The sequence below is a fragment of the Archocentrus centrarchus genome, chromosome 8, assembly GCF_007364275.1.
Source record: "Archocentrus centrarchus isolate MPI-CPG fArcCen1 chromosome 8, fArcCen1, whole genome shotgun sequence".
NCBI lineage: Eukaryota > Metazoa > Chordata > Actinopteri > Cichliformes > Cichlidae > Archocentrus > Archocentrus centrarchus.
In genome coordinates, this window is record NC_044353.1 from 17,703,286 (window position 1) to 17,728,188 (window position 24,903).

Below are 24,903 nucleotides of genomic sequence, written 5' to 3' on the forward strand. Positions count from 1 at the left end.
GCTGGAGCCAATCACAACTGTCCTCCGGGACCACACCAAATTTTTATTGGATAATGCCTAACGTATGCGGGTCGTTGTGAGGTCAAGGAGTAAACTTCCCTCCTTTTAATCAAGTAGTCAGCTAACTAATTGAGGAAACCTTTTACGAAGAAGATGGCTAAAAGAAAAAAAGATGAGGAGTATCGTACTTTTCAGCAGGAATGGACAGATGAATTCGCCTTTGTGGAGAGAGCAGGTTCTGCAGTGTGTCTAATATGCAGTGATAAAATTGCATCGATGAAACGGTCAAATATAAAGCGGCACTTCGACACACGCCATACTACATTTGCATCGAAATACCCAGCGGGGGACAGCAGGAAGAAAGCATGTCAAGAGCTACTGTGCAAAGTGCAAGCTAGTCAGCAGCAACTTCGTGTTTGGACCCAACAAGGTGACTGGAATTCGGCTAGCTTTGCTGGTGCTTTAGCAATTGTGAGAAACGGAAAGCCATTCACAGATGGTGAGTATGCCAAAACATTCATGCTTGATGTCGCCAGTGAACTTTTTGACGACTTTTCGGATAAAGACAAGATAATGAAACGAATAAAAGACATGCCTCTGTCGGTGAGATTTTGAGCTACAAGTTGCTGACCTGAAGGCCTCAGACATGTGGGTGAATAAATTCAAGTCACTAAATGAAGATTTGGAAAGACTTGCACGACAGCAAGCAGAGTTGGCGAGCAAACACAAGTGGGGAGAAATGAAAAAACTTCAACCCGCAGACCAGCTGATTGTCAAAACTTGGAAAGCACTTCCCGTCACATACCACACACTGCAGCGTGTGAGTATTGCTGTACTAACAATGTTTGGCTCTACGTATGCATGTGAGCAGTCTTTCTCACATCTAAAGAACATTAAGACCAACCTACGATCACGTTTAACGGATGGAAGTCTCAACTGCTGCATGAAGCTTAACCTCACCACGTATCAACCAGACTACAAAGCCATCAGCAAAACCATGCAGCACCAGAAGTCGCATTAATGGTAAGAAGTACTTTATTTATCATTGGTTAGCAACAGCATAACGTTACTAAATGCAATTCAGACTTATTGTACTTTAAAAGTGTTGGTCTTACATAAAATGCACACATTTACTTGTATTTAGTGTTAAACATATTGTATGGCTCTCATGGAATTACATTTTTAAAATATGTAGCGTTTATGGCTCTCTCAGCCAAAAAGGTTCCCGACCCCTGCTCTAACAGATGAGGAGGTCTCAGGCAGACTGCTGTGTTAAGAAACTTCCGGTTTCTTGCTGGTTTCATTTACACAGAAACAGAAACCTAAAAGGTGTTGCTGCTGCTCCGACACAAACAAAGAGCTCTGACACATGACTGCAGCAGACTGATGCAGGTAAGCTCTCCTACTTTCTGGTGTCAATATGAATTACTTTGTGACTGATTTATCTCTAGTTTTTATTGTGAAGGCTTCTCTGCTTGGAAATTATTCTGAAAATGAAAATATTTATGGAACAGTGCTGCTGACAGTATTTTAGTAGGAATTTGAACAACAGTCTTTTCTGGAAGTAAGAGCGATAGTCTAAGAGCACATTGCAATCATTTGTGTTGTGAATAGTTTTATTTCTTTGACCAAGGCAGTAATCATAATAAACACTGGATGAGCAGCAGCTTTTTCAAACTGAATACAGTCAAGTGTATTCAATATGAAAAACAGTCAATACACACATTAGTGGTTGATGTTCAAGTTACTGGAAATATTCAGGTTTACTCATGCAGTTTCATCCCATAATTTCAGTGTGCACATATACCACTATCAGGTCAAAACTTTGGATGAATTTTAAAAGCCAGAACTTGCACTCAATGAACAGCCAATTACAAGCTAAAAAAGACCACTCCTGTTTAACCAAATATTCTGACTCATAAAAAAAAGAAAGACAGAATTCATCTTAGAACACACAGACATCTTCCTCAGTGTAACTCAACACTGTATTACAGTATTAGCCAGAGGAAAGATAATTGACATAACCGACTTCAACGTTCCTATGGACACATGTCTAATGTTTAAAGACCACCTGTGAATCAACAAAATATAAACAAATGTAAGGCAAGGATGTTGAGTCTGGGTGAATAATAAAGCCACTAACTTCTCAAACATCGCTACAGGATGATGAAGATGTCAGGAAGGATCAGAAGTTGCTGTGTGGCTCTGCTCCTGACCCTCACTTCTGTGTCAGCTGTAAGACGAACGCTCAATTCAATTAATGACCTGAAGTCAATCGACTTTGGACAAGCTGTACCTATGCACAGCATCCTGTTGCTCCACTGGTTTGCCAATGAAATTGACATTGACACAAATGGTGTCATACCACTAACCTTTGACCCAGACAGTGGTGATTATGGCTCACATCTTTATTACAACAATGAGAGGGTTTTAGACCCACTGCCAAGGGGATATCAGTACTACACTCTTGGTAATATCTATCAAGGTACATCAGTGGACCTTCCAGATTTTATTCTCCAGTCAGACGAAGAGGAAAGTAACCGGGCTCGGATCATATTCAGGGTCAGGGAGCAGAATGCTGGGTGGATAATAGACCAAGTCTATATCACCCAGCATTATGAGACATCTGAATATCGAGGTACGGAGTACGATCCAGAACATACATACAAAGTCACTACCTGCCTCTTAAGAGCAATTAGAAGATTTTCTTTGGAAGGTAATAACATCAACTCATTGATGTCTCTCAGAGATCGCTTTGGAAGCAGTGCTGATGATTCCCAGATAAGACAGATAAGAAACACGTGGGGTAAATTTGCTTGTCTCGGACTTTTTTTTTTTATTGTCATGCAGGAGAAGTATTCCCCTCCCAAACGCAACAATAGACGTCAGCCTGCAGCAAGAAGGAACACACAAAGTGACTTTGTGGTCAATATACCAAAAAGCAAACAAAATGCTGCTTCTGATATATCTGTGAATAATCAAGTGGATCCTAGTGATAACATCACACTCAAGGTGACAACAGGCAAACGTGGGAAAGCCAGAATTACTTGGAGCAAAGTTCCTAGTGATTTTCTTAATCGAGGTGTGATGGTAGCACTTTACAAGAATGATCAGGAAGAGGAGGCCCTGACTTATGAATCTATTGGGAACAGCGAGTCAGGCAGTTATGATACATCAGTACCCCTGAATGAAGGCCTTCAGGTGCGGCTGCATGAGATGAGAAAACAATTTTTCTTCTGGACATCAGTCGGAGAGGAGAAATACAGAAGCAGTGAGTTTAAGAATCCCGAAGCGGTCGATATAACAGGTTACGATGCAAACCTGCAACTCTTTGCAAAAGACGGCAGAGCTTGTGCTCGCTTAAGAGTGAAGAAGTCTTTCCATGACTGGAGGTCTGAATTTAAAAAGGCTTGGGTCGGCTTCTATAGCTCTGAAGATAAAGAGACAAACAACTATGAATGGTGGCAATGGCAATGGGCAACAAAATTCAAAGAAAACACAGATTTTCAGGACCTGTTTTATGAAGTATATGAGTACGAGTCAGGCATGACAATCACTCCAGGAGTCCAAATACGCTTCATACTGCAAGATGAGATAGAGAAGGCAAGAACCCCAGCCTGGAGGGAATGAGGATATTTAAACTAGCTGAATATTTTTTTAAATAGTGTCAAGATCAGCAATGCTATTATTTTATATTTAAACAATTAGTTATAGCAGAAGATTAAAAAGAATTTCAGGTCTTTTAGTTTGGTGCTGTTTTCTGCAGGAAACAGCAATAAATCATGAACCTATATGAGCTCTTTGCAGAGATATTGTATGATCCAGAACATGTATATTTACCTACTTGTTAAGAGTGATCAGAAAGTGTTCGTTGGAAGGTAATGACTTCAACTTACTGATGCATCCCAGAGACCACTTCTGAAGTAACATTGATGTGGATTAAATCACCATATTAATGCTTTTCTGCAGCATTAATCTCTTGTGTTGCATTCTGATGTTATGTTCTATAGACATTTTTGATCTTCATTTTATTATCATCATCTGATAATGTCTGTGATTGAGTTAGCAGCACTCACAGAGCTCATTTTGTGTGGAAGAAGAATCATATGATCCATGAAATGCCCCTTTTACATTGGTTAGATGCTGCCAACACCTCCTTTTATGTGACCGTGCAGGGGAAACCCTGGGTTAACTTAGCAAGCTGATAACCAGATTCATGTGACTGCTTATCCTGATTGCCAATGTTAGGATAAGTGAATCCAGATAATGGAAAGATACTCTGGCTCTGTTGAACTTGCTTAATAGTTCAGGGCTTTGAAAAGGTACAACTCTGATCTACAGAGCACATTTCAGGCTGCAATACAAAGAAACACAACCTGATTCTGACGAGACTGAGTCTGAGTTGCACCTATAATCTGCATTTTGGTAATTCTTGTTCTTCTATTCTTTGGTATTGTGTAGTCGTCATGATCCTTGCAGGACTCAGTCAAGCAGTAATTTAACTAACATCAACCTCAGCATACAGATTAAATATAACTTTTCTGTTTGAACCTCTGAACTAAGATCGCATCATCATAACTCTTCTAGATGCTGTCTCCATACACTCCAAGTTTTTTTTAAAAATTATTATTATTTTTTTTTTTTCAGCAGCCCCTGAACTATTTTTCCTGGTATTTTCACTGCATCACTGAAGACTGCAGTTGTCAAACACAGATGCTCCTACACTTAATAATTATTGGCATATTTCAAATTTTCCATCAATTTGTAAGATTGAGAAAGTAGTTTTTAAATCAAATTGAATATTAATTGGTACCGTCACATTGTCCAATCAGGCTTTTGTGAATGTCACAGCACAGAAGCTGCTTTCATTAAAAAGGTATTAAATCAGGTTTGTCTGAATAGAGACATAAATTGACTGCTCTGGGATTATTAGATCTTAGCGCAGCATTTAATACTGTAGATCAAAATACGCCATTAATGGGTCTTATAGTAACTGTTCTTTGATGGTTTTTGAGTCATACCTAAAAGGTAGGGATTATACTGATTTGGGCTCTCTTGACACTTATGAATCGGAGATCACCCACATGCCATATGTAGTCCTGCAAGGAGCAATTAAACACCCCCCGTTTAGTTTGTACAAGTTTCCTCTAATACAGGGGGATTATCACAGCTATACAGATGAAGCCAAAATTTAAGGCTGTAACTAAAACAGCTTTTTTTAAAAAATAAGGAAAGAGAGATATAGCAAATTATTTAATACTGTTTTTAACTAATGAAGAAGCTATACCCTTACCATGGCACTATGTTTATCTTTTTTGCTTTTATTATTCTTTTAACCCATTTTAACAGTGTAAAGACAACACATTTATTATTTTAATCTTATTTTGTAAAAAACACTTTGAATGACTGAAAGGTGCTATATAAATAAATCTGCACTGCCTTGCCTTCTAACCGGTAAACACAAAGAGACACAGCATGTTACCAGATAACCTGTATCTGCTGTAGCTGCTGTGTCTCACTGTAGATCAAGAACAGAAGAACACCTGCATGATCAGGCAGCTGCAACACGTTTTTACCACTAGATGAATAACAGGAGTTGTTCTGTTTAATTTTACCTTGTGCACGAATTTGTTTTGTAAATCTTGTAAAGACTGCTTGTAATAAAAGGCCAAATTATTTTCACATCAATAAATCACAAATTTCAAACTTTGTACCATGAAAGGCTCATGATTTCATTCTTGCATGGGTGTTAAACTTTATTGTGGGACGCAAGATTAAAGTGAGATCAGTGATCAGCACATCTTCACCGGGAGCTGAAGAAGTCGTCTACATATCACACACAAATGGTGTTTTATTGCTTGGACTGAAAGCCTGAAAAACTTGGATGACTGAATGTACGTAATGTAAACTATAGTGAACTAAAATGCATCATTGACAAAAGTCTTACAGCTCCAGGCTAGATACCTCCCAGGTGTGAGACCAACTACCTGTGTGGAAGCTTCTCCTGTTGGTTGCTGGTAGAGTTGCAGCAGCTCCAGAAGCTTTACAACATCATGGGGAAGTATCTTTAAGATCAAGCTTTTAGTACAAAATTAAAATAAAAAAATTTGACATGCCTGTCAATATTGAGCTACAGTCTGAGGTAATATTGTGACACAAACATACATGACTTTGTGCATAATCTCAAAGTTTTTATACGATGATGCTAACTATAGAACACCTTTAAACAATAAAAACATGAATTAAGAAAACAAATAATACAAGAAAACAGCCATTAAAGAAATGTATACACTATCTGGGATCAGTTACTACAGGAATGGTAAATGGACTAGTTCTTATATAGCATTTTTCTACTCTAGCTAAGCACTCAAAGCACTTTATACCACGTTTGCATTTACCCATTAGTTATAGCACTTCCTTCTATAGCTAAGTGCTTACTATCTAACGTTCACACTAGGCATGTGTACGACTAGTCGACTAACCGTCGCTATTTTCACTAGTCGGTACCAGACGTACTAGCTGGTTAGCCTAATTGTTAAGCTTTTAATTGATGCACAATGCCGTAAATGGTTGTCCTAAATGTGATGCAACCATCTGCCACCAGATAGAGCTGAAGCCCTGACATCATTATAGAAAAATGCCTCAACTCTGCCTTAAATGCCTGATATTTTTATTAGGTCTAATATTGTTAGTGAATTTTGAAGTTTTATAACATAACCTGAAGCACACCTCCCGAGAAACACCATCATTTTCTTGCGTGCATTTGTGACTATTTCCCCCAAGTTTGTACAAAGAAGCAAAAAACTATAGGGAAAATTTACACTTGACCACAGCAAAGAGTAGGACCCAGGAAGGAAAAATGTCCCAGTATGTAAAACACTCTGCAGACTGGCAGACACGCCCAAACTTCCTGTAACAACCGGGAAAGCTTGTTGCCCTGGTTTCATTTACAAGAGCAACTGCTAAGGAGACTGCACTCACACAAACATACAGATTAGACAAAACAGCAGCGGACCTGCACAGGTAGGTTCTCTTATTTTCTGATGGATAATTTTTACTTACTTTGGTTCACTGGTGAGGAATTTATTTCACTGTCTCTTATGCAAAATGTATTCTAGGTAATAAAATATTTAAAGATACAATGAAGTGGATGACAGTGCACACACTCTGCCTCTTCTTTCATTATAAGCATACTCATCCTTGTATAAAATTACACTCAGGTCTGTAGTACTGCAGCTTTGAAAAATGTCATTAGTTTAACTTCCTGACACAGACGGGGAAGCATCATGCACCAGTGCCACAACCAAAAAAAAAAAAAAAAAAAAAAAAACTGGATTAACAGAAATGTGATTGATTGGGATTACAGATTGTTTAAATATTTGTATTCAATCAAATCCAGAGTGAGCTGTTACAATTTTTGATTTCTCCTCTTTAATCTGTTTAGAGATCCCTCCCTGTTTATCTGAAGCTAACATGAGGATTCAGCAGAGGCAGAAAAGTTAGTTACAAATTAGGATCTTAAGAGTGGATCTTAATGGACGGATGGCAGAAGTGACTCACTCTCTGTTACCACCTTTCAGGCAGTATGTTACTGCAGTGGTAACAGTGGTAACAGTATGTTACCACTGTTTGGGAAAACAGGAGAATTTCAGATTTGCAATCATAATTATTAGATGCATCACAGATCACAAAAAAAACATGTAAAAGACTGAGAATGTAAAGAACACATGAACAAAGAAACCACTAACTTCTCAAACATCTCTACAGGATGATGAAGATGTCAGGAAGGATCATGAGTTGCTGTGTGGCTCTGCTCCTGACCTTTACAATGGTTTCAGCTGTCCGACGTGAGCTCAGATCAATCAATGATCTGGATATGGACAGCCGTGAATTGCTCCTCTGGTTTGCCAATGAAATTGACATTGACACAAATGGTGTCATTCGGCTGACCTTCGGTGGTGATTATGGCTCACATCGTTATTACAACAGTGAGAGGCTGTTAGATCCACTGCCGTGGGGATATCAGTACTACACCCTCGGTAACGTCAATCAACGGACATCACACCAAGTTCCATCTCAAGGAAGAAACAAGGCTCGAATCATTATTAGGATCAGGGAGCAGAACGCGGGGCGCCAATCACAGATAATAGACCAAGTCTATATCACAATGCATTATCGTGAGTTTGACTATCAAAGGTCAGAGTATGATCCAGATCAAACATACCAGATCACTACCAGCCTCTTAAGAGAGATCAGAGGGTTTCCGATGGCTATACATGACAACCCACACATGTATCATGCAAATAATTTTAGAAGTGCAAATACTTCCCAGTTATGGGGCACTAGAATGCAGGCTGCAACACGAAGAAATGAGCAACGTGATTTTTGGGCCAACGAAAATTGTGTTCCCAACTGGTTCTCTTCTTTGGTTGTATTTGTTTTGTTCATTGTCCTTTTGTCCATTGTCATTTTCGTCATTCACAAATCTAAAATGAGTAACTAACATGACCAGTAAACATGTTCCCCGATATTGGCTAAACCAAACTGCTGTAACTTAAATTATGCTAAAAACCAGAAAGCCAGCAGCATCTTTACTGTGACTGGGAACATTACATGACAATTGTACAATCTGAGACCATGTGTTAATTTTTTTACTGTGTGTTTATTTTACTATAGATTATGAGTTTATTTTGTAAGTGTTGTAAATGTTGACTCATGTCTAATCTAACAGCAGTGACTCTCAGCAGAATCGTCCAATGAGGAGAACGGACACCTGTTCTGATGGATGAATGACAGAGAGAGTGAAGAGTGATTGTTTTGTATTCTCTCTGTAATCTTGAAAACTGTGTGTTCATTAAACTTTATTTTCAAGCATGAGATGGTAACTTAGTGATGTGCTGTCCTGACTCAAAAGTCATATTTAATGTATTTGTATAGTTTAAAATGGAAACTAACTGGGGCTGCAGCTATTTTAGTAATCAAGTATACTATTGCTTATTCCATTTATTGAGTAACCAGATAAGAAATATGTTTGTCTTATTAATGAGCTATAATAAATATTCAAAAGAGAAAAAAAATGTTTTTAAAATGAACTGCGCATTTAAGATGAAACATTATACTTAAACGGAAAAATAACCACAAGTACAGTAATGTCAAATAAAAAAAAGCTATTCATACATCAAAACTAAGGCATAAATAACATAGCCTTTCTCGGAAAGCTTTCTTACATTAGTAGGAAGCAAAAATAGAGTTCTGACAGTGTTTATTCTCCTGGATGACGTAGATCTGGTGTGTCTGTATGTTTAAGTGTACAGTGAATGAGTTAGTATGTGTGTCCGTAAGCCTTTAAAGGAGCATGAAGAAAAGCGAGCACGTCAACATTCTCAGAGCTGGGGTTTTCCTTATGCTTTGATGCAACATTTCCTGTTGGAGAAAACTGTTAATTAATGTTAATAATAATTCAGTGTCCAACCCAACAGCCCCAAGTCAATGGCTCAGATTTACTGGCTTGCAGGAAAAAAAGCTTTGATTTATATATTTTTAAAATGTTATTTTATACAAATCTAAATCTGCAAAAGAATGTTTCTAAAACCCTGAAAAAAAAAAAATATGGCCTAGTACACCCCATGCCCCCTTTAGACTCACCCCTACTTGCTGCAGGGATCACTGCTACATAAAGCAGGATGGCTGCAGTTAACCTTCAGTGAGCTGCCTGTTTAAACGTCGTAACAGACTAAGTTACCAGTTCATCTGCATATTTTATTTGGACGTCTGTAGCTTTATTGCAGATCTTTCACCATACTGGATGGGCGGAGCTACAACGTTTGCTTTTCTTCATGTTGGAGCTTGTTGATCAGGTGGTTTGATGAAGGACTCCCACCAGCTGTTACCCAGTAAAGGTTTTAAAGGTGATTACAGGAACAAGTGCTGCTGTTCTGGACACTAGAAAACGTTTTTCTTTCACTCACCGTCTTGTTAACAGCTCTGTCTCACAGCTATTCGCCGTGTGTGTGTAGAAAGACTATGTTAAACTTGTGGCAGCATCATTGTCACTGCTGCTGTTGTGTTCTCAATCCTTTTGTTGAAAAACTGGTGTCTACACGGGCTTAATAAGATACGAAAGATAAAAAATCCCGTTATTAGTCCCAACATGGGGAATGTGGAAGAAGAATCATATGATCCATGAAATGCCCCTTTTAGATTGGTTAGATGCTACCATGTGATTCATGTGATTGCTTATCCTGATTTTCAAAATTAGGATAAGTGAATCCAGATAATGAAAAAATACCCTGGATATGTTAAACTTGCTTTATAGTTCAGGGCTTTTAAAAAAAAATAAATAAATAAATAAAAGGTACAACTCTAATCTACAGACCACATCTCAATACAAAGAAACAACCTGATTTTGACAACACTTTTGGAGCCTGACTGATGCAAGACTCAGTCCTGATCAGCATACAGATTGAATCCAACTTTTCTGTTTGAACCCATGAACAAAGACTGCATCAACTCGTCTACTTGCTGTCCCAATAAACAGTGAGTGAGTGAGTAAAGTAAGTATATATGGAAATTCAGTAATGTTGTAATACCTTTTTTACATGCATGCTCCCAAATACTGTACATATCTATTGCAGGTCTTTTTGTAGTTGCAAACAAGAGTGAAACATTGTCACATCTGAACGCTACAGAGTTATGAGTTTTTTTTAAATAATCGAGTTAATGAATCATTACAGCCCTTCTGACCTAAAATCAACACCTAATTCGCTTGAGGCCAATATTATGTATAAAATAAAATTAAAAAAAAGAAACAAAGAGCAGAGACTGATTCTGTGGAAATATTTCATTCTATTCTAGGAGGTCAAGAGCTGTGACACATACATGTACAAATATATACAAAGAAATAAGATTGACAAGACTTGAAATTAATACTGGTTAATGAAGTGATGCCAACCCTCACAGTCAAACATTTCATCCTAAACAAAATAACCAATAATCAGATTTTCTATTTTAACATTTCACTTTTAACCCAACTAAAACGCTGAAACAGTGTTTTTGTCCAACAGAAAAGGTTTCACGAGTCTGTATTATGAAGCTTCCTGTTAGCACTCATCTTTCTGGTTTCATTTACATAGAAATAAAATAAAAGGAGTTGCCTCTGCTCCTACACAAACAAAGAGCACTGACACATGACTGAAGCAGACTGATGCAGGTAAGCTCTGCTACTTTCTGGTGTCAATATGAATTACTTTGTGACTGATTTATCTCTACAGTAGTTTTTATTGTGAAGGTTTGTCTGCTTAGAAACTATTCTGAAAATGAAAATATTTATGGTACAGTGCAGCTGACAGGATTTTAGTAGGAATTTGAAGGAAGAAGTTACACTAAACATTGAACATCAGTCTTCTTTGGGACTTTACACTCCTATTACACCCTTTCACAAAAGAAAACCACACAATAAATATTCAGCACCAACCGATACAATTTCCTTATTCCAGTGGTTTATTGACCTACAGAAGGCATTTCTGTATTTGAAACAGGCTTTTAATGTGATTCATTGTTTCTAATAGTCTCGGAGCACGTTGTAATCATTTGTGTTGTGGATAGTGTTATTTCTTTGACCATGGCAGTAATCATAATAAACACCGGATAAGCAGCATACACCTGCGTATTCAATATGAAAACACTCAATACATGTGTGTATCACAGTTTGGCGTTTTTAAAATTGATGTTTCTGGAAACAGTCACACTTACTTGTGCAATTGTATTTAATAATTTCAGTAATTCATGTGCACAGGTACAAACCACAGGCCAAAAGTTTTTGTCCCAATTTTAAAAGCCAGAACTCAGTGAAGAGCCATTTACAAGCCAACAAGGACCACTCCTGTTTAACCAAATGATGTGACTCATGAAAAAGAATCAACACACAGGAACACACAGACATCTTCCTCATAGCAACTCAACACTGTATTACAGTATTAGCCAGAGGAAAGATAACTGGCATAACATGTTTGATTGTTCATATGGACACATCTGGTGTTTAACGACTACCTAGAAAATAAAAAATATATAAATAAATGTCAGGTGAGGGTGGTGAGTCTGATTAAATAATGAAACCACTTCTTAAATCTCTCTACAGGATGATGAAGATGTCAGGAAGGATCAGAAGTTGCTGTGTGGCTCTGCTCCTGACCCTGACCTCTGTGTCAGCTGTGAGACGAACGCTCAATTCAATCACTGATCTGAAGTCAGTAGGCTTTGGCCAGTCTGTGCCCAAGCGCAGCCTCCTGTTGCTCCACTGGTTTGCCAACATAGTTAACATTGACAGAAACAATGTCATACATCTAACCTTCGACCCAGACAGTGGTGATTATGGCTCACATCTTTATCACAACAATGAGAGAGTGTTAGAAACACTGCAGAATGGATATCAGTACTACACTCTTGGTAATATCCATCAAGATACATCAGTGGATCTTCCAGATTATATTGTCCAGACAGACATTGAGGAAAGTAACCGGGCTCGGATCATATTCAGGGTCAGGGAGCAGAATGCTGGGTGGATAATAGACCAAGTCTATATCACCCAGCATTATGAGACATCTGAACATCGAGGTACGGAGTACGATCCAGAACATACATACAAAGTCACTACCTGCCTCTTAAGAGCAATTAGAAAGTTTTCCTTGGAAGGTAATAACATCAACTCATTGATGTCTCTCAGAAACCATTTCAGAAACAGCGCTGATGATTCCCAGATAAGACAGATAAGAAACACGTGGTGTGACCTTGCTTGTCTCGGACTGTTTTTGTTTATGGTCATGCAGGAGAAGTATTCCCCTCCCAAACGCAGCAACAGCCCTCAGCCTGCAGCAAGTGACTTTGTGGTCGATATCCCAGAAAGCAGGCAAAATGCTGCTTCTGATATATCTGTGAATATTCCAGTGGATCCTAGTGATGACATCACACTCAACGTGACAACAGGCAAACGTGGGAAAGCCAAAATTACTTGGAGCAAAGTTCCTAATGATTTTCTTAATCGAGGTGTGATGGTAGCACTTTACAAGAATGATCAGGAAGAGGAGGCCCTGACTTATGAATCTATTGGGAACAGCAAGTCAGGCAGTTATGATACATCAGTACCCCTGAATGAAGGCCTTCAGGTGCGGCTGCATGAGATGAGAAAACAATTTTTCTTCTGGACATCAGTCGGAGAGGAGAAATACAGAAGCAGTGAGTTGAGAATCCCGAAGCGGTCGATATAACAGGTTACGATGCAAACCTGCAACTCTTTGCAAAAGACGGCAGAGCTTGTGCTCGCTTAAGAGTGAATACGTCTTTCCATGACTGGAGGTCTGAATTTAAAAAGGCTTGGGTCGGCTTCTATAGCTCTGAAGATAAAGAGACAAACAACTATGAATGGTGGCAATGGCAATGGGCAACAAAATTCAAAGCAAACACAGATTTTCAGAACTCAACTCATGACATATATGAGTACAAGTCAGGCATGGCAATCACAACGGGGGTCCAAATACGCTTCATACTGCAAGATGAGATAGAGAAGGCAAGAACCCCAGCCTGGAGGGAATGAGGATATTTAAACAAAATTTAAATTACAAATATTATTCAACTCCTACAAATACCCCTTTAAAGTCTGTCCAAAGATTTTTTTTTTTTTTTAAAAAGTATCAAGATCAGCAATGCTATTGTCTTCTATTTAAACAATTTTTAGTTATAGCAGTAGATTTAAAGGAATTTAAGGTCATTCACTTCTGTGCCATTTTCTGCAGGAAACAGCAATAAATCATAAGCCTATATGAGCTCTTTGCAGAGATATTGTATGATCCAGAACATGTATATCAGGTCATTGCCTACTTGTTAAGAGTGATCAGAAAGTGTTCCTTTAATGAGATCAACTTACTGATGCATCCCAGAGCCCACTTCTGAAGTAACATTGATGTGGATTAAATCACCATATAAATGCTTTTCTGCAGCATTAATCTCTTGTGTTGCAGTTTGCTGTTATGCTCTGTAGATATTTTTGATCTTCATTTCATGAATCTGATCATTTTTCTGGTTAAGTTAGCAGCACTCATAGGGATTATTCTGTGTGGAAAAGAATCTCATGATCCTTTTAAGTCTCCTTTTAAGTGCCTGCGCAGGGGAAACCCCGGGTTAACTTAGCAAGGTGATAACCAGATTCATGTGACTGCTTATCCTGATTGCTAATGCTAGGATAAGTGAATCCAGATAATGGAAAATTACCCAGAATATGTTGAATTTGCTTTGTATTTCAGAGCTCTGGAAAGTTACAACTCTAATCTACAGAACACATTTCAGGCTGCAACACAAAGAAATGCAACCTGATTTTGTCAACACTTTTGGAGTCTGATCTTTGTGAGACTCAGTCAAGCAGTAATTTAACACAAGTATAAACATAAGTATACAGATTGAATATAGCTTTTCCGTTTAAATTTACCATTATTGACTGCAGAACTCATGAACAAAGACTGCATCATCAACTCTTCTAGTTGCTGTCTCCATACACTCCATACAGTTTTGGGTTTTTTTTAATTTATTTTCAGCAGCCCCTGAACTATTTTTCCTGGTATTTTCCCTGCATCACTGAAGACTGCAGCTGTCAAACACAGATGCTGCTACACTTAATTATTGGCCTATTTCAAATTTACCATCAATTTGTAAGATTGAGAAAGTAGTTTTTAAATCAAATTGGTACCGTCACATCTTCCAATCAGCTTTTGTGAATGTCACAGCACAGAAACTGCTTTCATTAAAAAGGTATTAAATGAGGTTTGTCTGAATAGAGACAGATAAATTGACTGCTCTGGGATTGTTAGACCTTAGCGCAGCATTTAATACTGTCAATCAAAACACACCATTAATGGGTCTTACAGGAACCGTTCTTTAAGTCATACCTAAAAAGTAGGGATTATTTTGATTTGGGCTCTCTTGACACTTATGAATCCCACAATGATCAATTATAGGGTGTCCCCTTGTTTAATCAAATCCTTTCTTCTAATACAGGGTAGCTTATCATAGCTATGCAGATGACACCCTGATTTAAGGCCATAATTAAAACAGCTTTTCTTTCTTTTTTTTTTTTTTTTTTTTTTTAAAGTGAGAGATTATGTGTATAAGCAAGAGCTAGATAAGCTTATTTTTGGTGTCAGCAGGTGCTGGTCACCTTGTGGTGCCTTGATGTGAAACTAAAGAGGGTGATGTGGCATTCAGTTACTTTGCTGCCCACTGCTGGAACAGACTACCCAGGGAGCTCAGATCTTATCCAACTTTGTCCATTTTTAGAAAGAAGCTGAAAATGGTATTTAATACTGTTTAATAAGGGAGCTGTACCCTTACCTTGGCACTATATTTACACAAATGATCTCATTTTCTCATTTCTGTTTTATTCCTGTTTATTCTTTTCACCAATTTTTACTGCATATATTTTTCAAAAAGCCTATTATTTTAATCTTATTTTGTAAAAAACACTTTGAATGACTGAGGTGCTTGAAAGGTGCTATATAAATAAATCTGCACTGCCTTGCCTTCTAACCGGTAAACAACACAAAGACACAGCATGTTACCAGATATCTAACCAAGCTGTAGCTGCTGTGCCTCACTGTAGATCAAGAACAGAAGAACACCTGCATGATCAGGCAGCTGCAACACATTTTTACAACTAGATGAATAACAGGAGTTGTTCCATTTAATTTTACCTTGTGCACGAATTTGTTTTTGTAAATCTTGTGAAGACTGCTTGTAATGAAAGGCTAAATTATTTTCACATCAACAAATCACAAATTTCAAACTTTGTACCATGAAAGGCTCATGATTTCATTCTTGCACGGGTGTTAAATTTTATTGTGGGATGCAAGATTAAAGTGAGATCAGTGATCAGCACATCTTCACGGGGAGCTGAAGAAGTCGTCTACATATCACACACAAATGGTGTTTTCTTGCTTGGACCAAAAGCCTGAAAAACTCAGATGCCTGAATGTATAATGTAAATTATAGTGATCTTAAATGCATCATTGACAAAATTTCCAGCCTTGATAACTTCCAGGTGTGAGACCAACTACCTGTGTGGAAGCTTCTCCTGCTGGTTGCTGGTAGAGTTACAGCAGCTCCACAAGCTTTACAACATCATGGCGAAGTATCTTCATCCTCAGCCTTTTGGTACAAAAATTAAAATTTGACATACCTGTCAATATTGAGCTACAGTCTGAGGTAATGTGACACAAACATACATGAGTTTGTGCATAATCTCAAAGTTTTTATATGATGATGCTAACTATAGAGCACCTTTAAACAATAAAAACATGAACAAAACAAATAATACAACAGCCATTAAAGAAATGTATACACTACCTATGATCAGTTACTACAGGAAGAGACATTATTACAATTTCTGGTTCCTCGTTCTGCAGACTGACAGAAACACCCATGTTCAGACTTTCCATCTGTAACTTGCTGATAAAATAATCAGCTTTAACAAACATGTGATTATTAAAATACCAAAAATACTGAAATGGCTTTGCTCTTTAAATAGGGAAGAACGTTTCACCCATATGGCTAGTTTATCAAACTTCTTGTAACAACCGGGAAAGCTTGTTGCCCTGGTTTCATTTACAAGGAAAGAGCAACTCCTAAAGAGAGTTACAACCGCACTCACACAAATGTTTAGATCAGACTAAACGACAGCAGACCTGTACGGGTAAGTTGTTTTATTTTCTGATGAATAATTTTTTACTTACTTTGGCTCACTGGTGAGGTAGCAAAATATGTAAAAATACAATGAGGTAGATTACAGTATACTCTCAGCCTCTTCTTTCATTACAAACATACTCATCCTCATGCCAAATTACGCTCAGGTCTGTAGTATTACAGCTTTGAACGTTTCTGACAGCGACATGCATCATCCACAAGTTCCCACTTAAGAATCTCTTGATTTAAGCTAAAGCCAAATATTTTTTTAAAAAAATTATTTTGTAAGTTAAGATTTATTTTTTTAAAAAGTTCTTTTATTAAGTTCTGGATGGTATTAATCAGAGGAAAAATAAAAAACCTTTTTCAGTGTTTGAATGGTCAAATGATTAATGCTTAATTACAGACAAGAAAAAAAAACATTAAAACTGATTTTTAAATGTTTGCATGTTTATTAAAATATGCAATCATATAATTATTAGATGCATCACAGACAAAAAATGTGTAAAGACTGAGAATGTAAAGAACACATGAACAAAGAAACCACTAACTTCTCAAACATCTCTACAGGATGATGAAGATGTCAGGAAGGATCATGAGCTGCTGTGTGGCTCTGCTCCTGATCTTTACAACGGTCTCAGCTGTCGAACGAGTGCTCAGATCAATCAATGATCTGAATACAGACAGGCGCAAATTGCTCCTCTGGTTTGCCAATGCAGTTGACATTGACACAAACGGCGTCATACGTCTAACCTTTGACCCAAACAGTGGCGATTATGGCTCACATCATTATGGCAACTTTGAGGGGTTGCTAGACCAATTGCCGAGGGGATACAGATACTACACCCTCGGTAATGTCAATCAACAGACATCACTCCAAGTTCCATCTCATGGAAGAAACAAGGCTCGACTCATTATTAGGATCAGGGAGCAGAACGCGGGGCGCCAATCACATATAATAGACCGAGTCTATATTACACAGCATTATCAGGAGTTTGACTATCTAAGGTCAGAGTATGATCAAGATCAAACATACCAGATCACTACCAGCCTCATAAGAGAGATCAGAGGGTTTCCATTGGTTATACATGACAACAAACCGATATATTGCGCAAATAATTTTGGAAGCTCAAATACTTCCCAGTTATTGGATGCTATAAGCATGCAAGCTGCAACAAGTAGTAATGAACAACATGACTGTTGGGCCAATGAAAATTGTGTTCCCGACTGGTTCCTTGCTTGGGTTGTTGTGTTATTTTTGTCCATTGCATTTTTTACATTGTTAAATTTGGCAACTGAAAATCTAAAATGAGTAACTAACATGACCAGAAAACATGTTCCCAGGTATTGGCCAAACCAAAGTGTTATAACTTAAATTATGCTAAAGACAGACAATTGGGTAGTTAGCTCAGTACAACTGCATGACTAATGGGAGTTAATCTCATGTACAATTTGCCACAATGTTTTTATTTTTTTTATTCTGGACTATGAATTTATTTTTGTTGTAAATGCTGACTCATGTCGAATCAAACAGCAATGACTCCCAGCAGATTCGTCCAATGAGGAGAACTGACACTTGGTCCGATGGATGAATGGCACAGAGAGTGAAGAGTGTATTTTTCTGATGGTTTTGTATTCTCTCTGTAATCTTAAAAATTGTGTGTTCATTAAACTACATTTTCATGCATGAGATGGTAATTTAGTGATGTGTTCTCATCTGTCTAGAAGCAAAAGTCGCATTTGTATATTTGTATTCTTTAAAATTGAAACAAACTAGGGCTGCAGCTATTTTAGTAATCAAGTATTCCAAGTATTATTCCATCTATGAATCCAGTAATCGGATAAGAAATACATTTGTCTTGCTAGTGAATGAGTCAGTACGTGTGTCTCTAATTTAAAGGGAGCATGAAGAAAAGCGACAACATTCTCAGAACTGGGGTTTTCCCTGATGCAACTTTGCAACATTTCCTGTTGGAGAAAGCAGACATTCTGATGATGTGCATATTATAAATTCATGTTAATTAATGTTAATAATAATTCAGTGTCCAACCGAACAGCTCCAGGTCAGTGGCTCAGTTTTACTGGCCCATGTACATTTTTACTGATCACGCAGGAAGGAAAAAAAAAAAAAAAAAAAACCCTAAAAGCTTTTATTTTTAAATATTACTATTTCATATTAATCTACATATGCACAATAACATTTATAAACCTTGAAATAAATATGGTTTAGTACACCCCATGACCTCTTTTCACTGACCCCTGCGTGCTGCAGATATTGCCATATAAAGCAGGACGGCTTGTGGTTAGCCTTCAGTGAGCTGCCTGATTTAAACATCGTATCAAACCAAACAGTTCATCTGCATATTTTATTTTCACTTCTAGCTTTACTGCAGATGTTTTACTATGTAAAAGGAAACAGTGTGGATGGAGGCAGCTACAAAGTTTGCTTTTATTCATGTCGGAGCTTGTTGAACAGGTGGTTTGATGAAGGACTTCCTCCAGCTGTTTCCCAGTAAAGGTTTAATGGTGATTACAGGAACAAGCGCTGCTGTTCTAGAAGAACGCTAGAAAAACATTTTCTTTCACTCCACCTGAGCTCTCCATCTTGGTAACAGCTCTGTGTCTTTGCTATTCGCTGTGCGCGTGTGGACAGACTCCACGTTAAACTTGTGACAGCACCATCGTCACTGCTGCTACTGCGCTATCAGTCCTTTTGTTGAAAACCTGGGGCCTGCAAGCATTTAATGTTCCTAGATATGTTTCTATATGGTTTTCTATTGCAAGTCTATTTTTAGTCATTGTGGGTAAAACACTCACATTAGGCCATTTCTTCCTGACCATATGCTTCTTAACCTCCCTGAGGCGTGTGATCATCAAAAAAAGTGTGTGGAAAAGAGCAAAAATGGTCACTTGCTCTATAAAGGGTTAATGAACCAGAGTCATCAGTGATGTCATCCCTCACAGTCAAACATTTCATCCTAACCACACTTATAAAATAACCAATAGTCAGCATTTTGCATGCAAATGGTGTTTTCTTGCTTGGACTGAAAACCTCAAAAACCCACTTTACACTATTAAAACTGCAATTCTAAAAACATCACAGAGGACTGAACAGCAAGATAGTCTGAAGTTTGTTTACCATGAAAATTTAACAGGCTGTTCAATAAATTTATACTTTTTATAGAGCTATTTACAAAAAACACTTAATCATAGCAGCAACATTTTATCTAGAATGGCACTTACTGTGCATGACCTGCAGAATAAAACTGCACTAATCTAACAGCAGGGACTCCCAGCAGGTTTCATCCAATGAGGAGAACGGACAGTTGCTCTGATGGATCAATGACACAGACATGTTGAAAAAGAGTATATACTCATGGTTTTGTTTTCTTTCTGTAATCTTGAGAACTGTGTTCATTTTGAAATATGTTAGTTTTGTGATGTGTTGTAACCGTCTTGACTTGAAAGTCATATTAGATATATTAGTTTATGCTTTAAATAATACAAACTGCATTTTTTTTTGTTGACCTACTGACCTAAACTAACACATGATTCACTTGATTCAAATCCATCTGGGAGTGACTGCTGCAGCTCTGACATGTTTCACAACATAGTGGATAATAAACAGCAGATAGGCTAGTGGATTTTTGTGTTGCCCAATAATGGAAAAAGAAGGGGAAAAAAGAAAAGAAAAAAAGAAAAAAAGCCAAATCTCTGAAGACAAGATTCTGCATTAAAAAAAAAAATTATGAAAAGCATTCCTGGATTACATGCAAATATTTCAATCCTTTACAGGAGGTCACAAGCTGTGACACATGCATGTTTAAATATTCACAAAGACTTGGCAGTCTTGATAAGATTTAAGTTAATACTGGTTAATAATGAACCAGAGTCAGCAATGATGCCACCACCCCTGCACTCACTGTCAAACATTTCATCCTAAACCTGCTCTTAAAATTTAATAATCAGCATTTGCATTTTAATACACACTTCACTGTTAACCCCACTTAAATGCTGAAGCAATGTTGTTTTTCTCTAACAGATGAGGAAGTCTCAGGCAGACTGCTGAATTATGAAACTTCCTGTTAGCAATAGCCTTGGTGGTTTCATTTACACGGAAACAGCAACCTAAAGGGAGTTGCTGCTGCTCCTACACAAACAAAGAGCTCAGACACATGACAGCAGCAGACCGATGCAGGTAAGCTCTCCTGTTTTCTGGTGTCAATATGAATGACTTTATGACTGATTTATCTCTCGCTTTTATTGTGAAGGCTTCTCTGCTAAGAAATTATTCTGAAAATGAAAATATGGTACAGTGCAGCTGACAGGATTTTAGAAGGAATTTATATGAAGTAGTTACACTAGTTTTTTTTCCCCCTGGAACTATACACCCTGGTACACCCTTAAGAGGAAAACCAGACAGTAGCAACATACACAGATTTCCTTCCAATGGCTCTATTGACCAACAGAACGCATTTCTGTATTTGAAGCAGGTTTTTATATAATGCATTGTTTCTAATGGTCTTTACAGAGATAGTCTAAGTGCATGTTGTAATCAGTTGTGTTGTGGACAGTTTTATTTCTTTGACCAAAGCAGTAATGATTATAAACACTGGATGAGAGGCAGCATCATTGCAATCGTAGAATACACTCAAGTGTATTCAATATGAAAACACTTGATCAAACAGGAATGTGTGTAGTAAGTTTCAGGTTTACTCATGCAGTTTCATCCAGAAGGAAAACACACACACACCTTCCTCATACTATCGCAACACTGTATTACAGTATTAGCCGGAGGAAAGACAATTGGCATAACCTATTTCAATGTTCATATGAACACATCTAATGTTTAAAGACTACCTGGGAAATCAACAAAATATAAACACCAGGTGAGGGTGGTGAGTGATTAAATAATGAAACCACTTCTTAAATCTCTCTACAGGATGATGTCAGGAGGAATCACGAGTTGCTGTGTGGCTCTGCTCCTGACCCTGACCTCCGTGTCAGCTGGAAAGAGGGCGCTCAATTCAATTAATGATCTGAAGTCAATCGACTTTGGACAAACTGTGCCCAAGCACAGTCTCCTGTTGCTCCACTGGTTTGCCAATGAAATTGACATTGACAATAACAATGTCATCCTACTGACCTTTGACCCAGACAGTCGTGAATTTGGCTCTCATCACTATGGAAACTACGAGAGGGTTTTAGACCCCCTACCGAGGGGGCATCGTTACTACACCGTCGGTAACATCAATCAACCGACATCGCTGCCACTACCATATTATGTCATCCACCCCCGGGCGGAGTATGCAGCAAGAAACCGGGACCGGATCATATTCAGGGTCAGGGAGCAGAATGCGAGGCGGCAAGCTTCACAGAGGATCGACCAAGTGTACATCACCCAGCACTATGAGACATCTGAAAATCAGGGCACAAGGTATAACCCAGAACACACATATCAGGTCACTACCAACCTGTTGATGGAGATCAGAGAGTTTTCTGTGGAAGAAAATGACATGAGTTCACTGATGTATCTCAGAGATCGCTTTGAAAGCAGCGCTGATGATTCCCAGCTAAGGCAGATAAGAAACACGTGGGGTGACCTTGCTTGTCTCGGACTGTTTTTGTTTATTGTAATCCAGGAGAAGTATTCCCCTCCCAAACGCAACAACAGACCTCAGCCTGCAGCAAGAAGGAACACACAACACGACTTTGTGGGCAATATCCCAGAAAACAGGCAAAATGTCACCTGTGGGATGTTTGTGAGTATTCAAGTAGACCCTAAAGATGACATAATACTCAAGGTGACAACAGGCAAAGGTGGGAAAGCCAGAATTATTTGGAGCAATGTTCCTAGTGATTTTCTTAATCGAGGTGTGATGGTAGCACTTTACAAGAATGATCAGGAAGAGGAAGCCCTGACTTATAAATCTATTGGGAACAGAGAGTCAGGCAGTTATGATACATCAGTACCCCTGAATGAAGGCCTTCAGGTACGGCTGCATGAGGTGAGGAAACTATGTTGCTTCTGGAAATCAATCGGAGAGGAGATAGACAGAAGCAGTGAGTTTAGAAATCCCAAAGCTGTCAATATAACAGGTTACGATGCAAACCTGCAACTCTTTGCAAAAGACGGCAAAGCTTGTGCTCGCTTAATAGTGAATACGTCTTTCTATAATTGGGGGTCCGAATTCAAAAAATCATGGGTGGGCTTCTACAGCTCTGACGATAAAGCCACAAAAAACTATGAATGGTGGCAATGGCAATGGGCAACGAAATTCAAAGAAAACACAGATTTTCAGGACCTGTTTTATGATGTATACGAGTACGAGTCAGGCATGACAATCACTCCAGGAGTCCAAATACGCTTCATACTGCAAGATGAGATAGAGAAGGCAAGAACCCCTGCCTGGGGGGAATGAAGATATTTAAACAAAAACAAAACAAAATATATGACTTAACCTCTACAAATACCCCTTTAAATTCTGGTTGATTTTTTTTTTTTTTTTAAAGCAAAAAAAGAAAGATCTGTGATGCAATTATTTTATATTAAAAATATATTTTTATTTAAGACATTCACATAGAAACAGGTTCTTCATTTCTATGTTGTTTTTCTACAGGAAAAGAACAAAAAATCTTGAGCCTATACAAGCTGATATTCTGTCAGGTACATGCTGTACTTCATTATGTGGTCAGAAATTGCAGTAATGATGAACTGGGTTTGAGCCATTCAGAAATGCTGTTTTCAATAGCTTGCTACTCACAAAGCACTTACATTTTATACTATTAAAAGTTTTGCCGCAAAAAATATTTTAAAATCCATGGGATCTGTGTCAAGATTGTTACGCTGTTTTTTGTTTTTTTAGTGTGTGTTGTTATTACATCAGATAAATGTGATGGACTTTTTTTAACTATGGAAAACTCCTTTATCTCCATAAACTTTGCTGGTGTGTGCATCATTTTGCTTCAACATATTGAATTTTATTGTGTTTTTCTTTTCTGTTTTTTGTTTCCTATGACATGCTTGTGCTGATCACCCCTTCTAAAACCACAGCTCTACAGCAAAAATCAATCACCATGCAAATTCGAGTGCAAAACTTGTGCTAAAATCATTCAGACTATGCACTTTTGGCGACTTGTTGCAAACAGATTGGCCTGGATATCACCTGCTGGGATTAAAGGTCTAAATGTAAATGCATTTCTTTTAACTGTACAAAGTCTTCTGTAAATGGTTTTTATTGTTCATGATAACCTATGGCTCTGAAAAGGCTTTTCAATGATGCAACAATGCTCTAGTATATCAAAGCAAACAAAACATACTGCTGACTCAGGTGTTTGCACACGATTATGAGACTGTAAACTGGATGACTGGATGAATAAATGTCATAAGTATTATGCTGTATGTGGGATACAGATCAGGACATTCTGCACTGATTGTAAAAAACTGTTCATTAAACTTCATTTCAATCAGCCACATTAAGGCTTTTTAAAAAAAAATAAAGTAGTTGTGCAATCATGAAGACAGGTGTTTCTCCTTTTTCAAATCACAAGACCTCCATTTTTCTTTAAAAGGAACACCATACACACACAACTTTGTGTCGGAGAGATCATTTCCATCCCTTGTGACATGCACAAGTCGTCGTTTCAAGCCAAGTCCCAGGCAGAACTATCAAAAGGCCTTTATGCTTATGTGAAAGAGATGAATACTGGTTTAATGTGGTGATAGCCCTCAGAAGGCCAGCACAAGACCCAACAGATCATAAGATAATGACTCATTAAAATTGTTGCAGGCTCAGCTTTATGAAAATAGTAATACAAAGACTCTAGTTAAGAGGCTGGAGCCAAGTATTAATGACAAACAGACATGTATGTTCTGTCTCTAAAAGTCTAAACGCTGACACTTTTGATCATCTTTTTTAGAAGCAGGCATAACAGTTAGTTTCTGCTATGAGGTGGGACTATTCAAATCAAGAGAAGGGCCATATACACTCAGCCACTTTATTAGGTACACCTGTTCAACTACTCAACCAGCCAATCACACGGCAGCAAATCAATGCAAGGTCAAGACGACCTGCTTGAAGCTCAAACTGAGCATCGGAATGCCAGAAGAAGAAGAAAAAAAAAAAAGCATTCAATTGGTTGGGTAAGAATTTGGCATGCAAGCATGAATCCAGTCTGCCT

The 24,903-nt window shown here is 38.0% G+C and overlaps 3 protein-coding genes and 1 long non-coding RNA gene across 9 annotated transcripts in view; 3 read left to right on the forward strand and 1 right to left on the reverse strand.

The window, feature by feature from the left end:
• Positions 1-24,903, reverse strand: part of LOC115784874 (septin-9-like) — a 97,497-nt gene that overhangs the window by 35,032 nt on the left and 37,562 nt on the right. The gene's annotated exons all lie outside the window — the stretch shown is intronic.
• Positions 1,358-23,211, forward strand: LOC115784876 (uncharacterized). Of its 3 annotated transcripts, XM_030736259.1 has the most exons (3): positions 1,358-1,392; positions 2,163-3,603; positions 23,118-23,211. In XM_030736259.1, the coding sequence occupies exons 2-3, from the start codon at positions 2,164-2,166 to the stop codon at positions 23,142-23,144; spliced, it is 1,467 nt and encodes a 488-aa protein (XP_030592119.1). In that variant the 5' UTR covers positions 1,358-1,392; position 2,163; the 3' UTR covers positions 23,145-23,211. The 3 variants fall into 3 exon arrangements, with proteins under 3 accessions (XP_030592119.1, XP_030592120.1, XP_030592121.1); XM_030736260.1 differs by lacking the exon at positions 23,118-23,211 and having other exon boundaries at positions 2,163-5,713; XM_030736261.1 differs by lacking the exon at positions 1,358-1,392 and having other exon boundaries at positions 1,868-3,603.
• On the forward strand, positions 6,703-8,874 carry LOC115784877 (uncharacterized). The gene is made up of 2 exons (XR_004020299.1): positions 6,703-7,023; positions 7,445-8,874. It is a non-coding gene; the product is annotated as an uncharacterized LOC115784877 (long non-coding RNA).
• Positions 20,819-23,174, forward strand: LOC115784875 (uncharacterized). The gene is made up of 2 exons (XM_030736258.1): positions 20,819-20,920; positions 21,665-23,174. The coding sequence occupies exons 1-2, from the start codon at positions 20,898-20,900 to the stop codon at positions 23,142-23,144; spliced, it is 1,503 nt and encodes a 500-aa protein (XP_030592118.1). The 5' UTR covers positions 20,819-20,897; the 3' UTR covers positions 23,145-23,174.

Coding starts and splice junctions, on each gene's coding strand:
- LOC115784876 (XM_030736259.1), top strand. CDS start 2,164: ATGATGAAGATGTCAGGAAGGATCAGAAGTTGCTGTGTGGCTCTGCTC. Junction 3,604..23,117: donor TGCAAGATGAGATAGAGAAG/GCAAGAACCCCA, acceptor GAGATAGAGAAG/GCAAGAACCCCTGCCTGGGG.
- LOC115784875 (XM_030736258.1), top strand. CDS start 20,898: ATGACAGCAGCAGACCGATGCAG. Junction 20,921..21,664: donor ACAGCAGCAGACCGATGCAG/GTAAGCTCTCCT, acceptor ATCTCTCTACAG/GATGATGTCAGGAGGAATCA.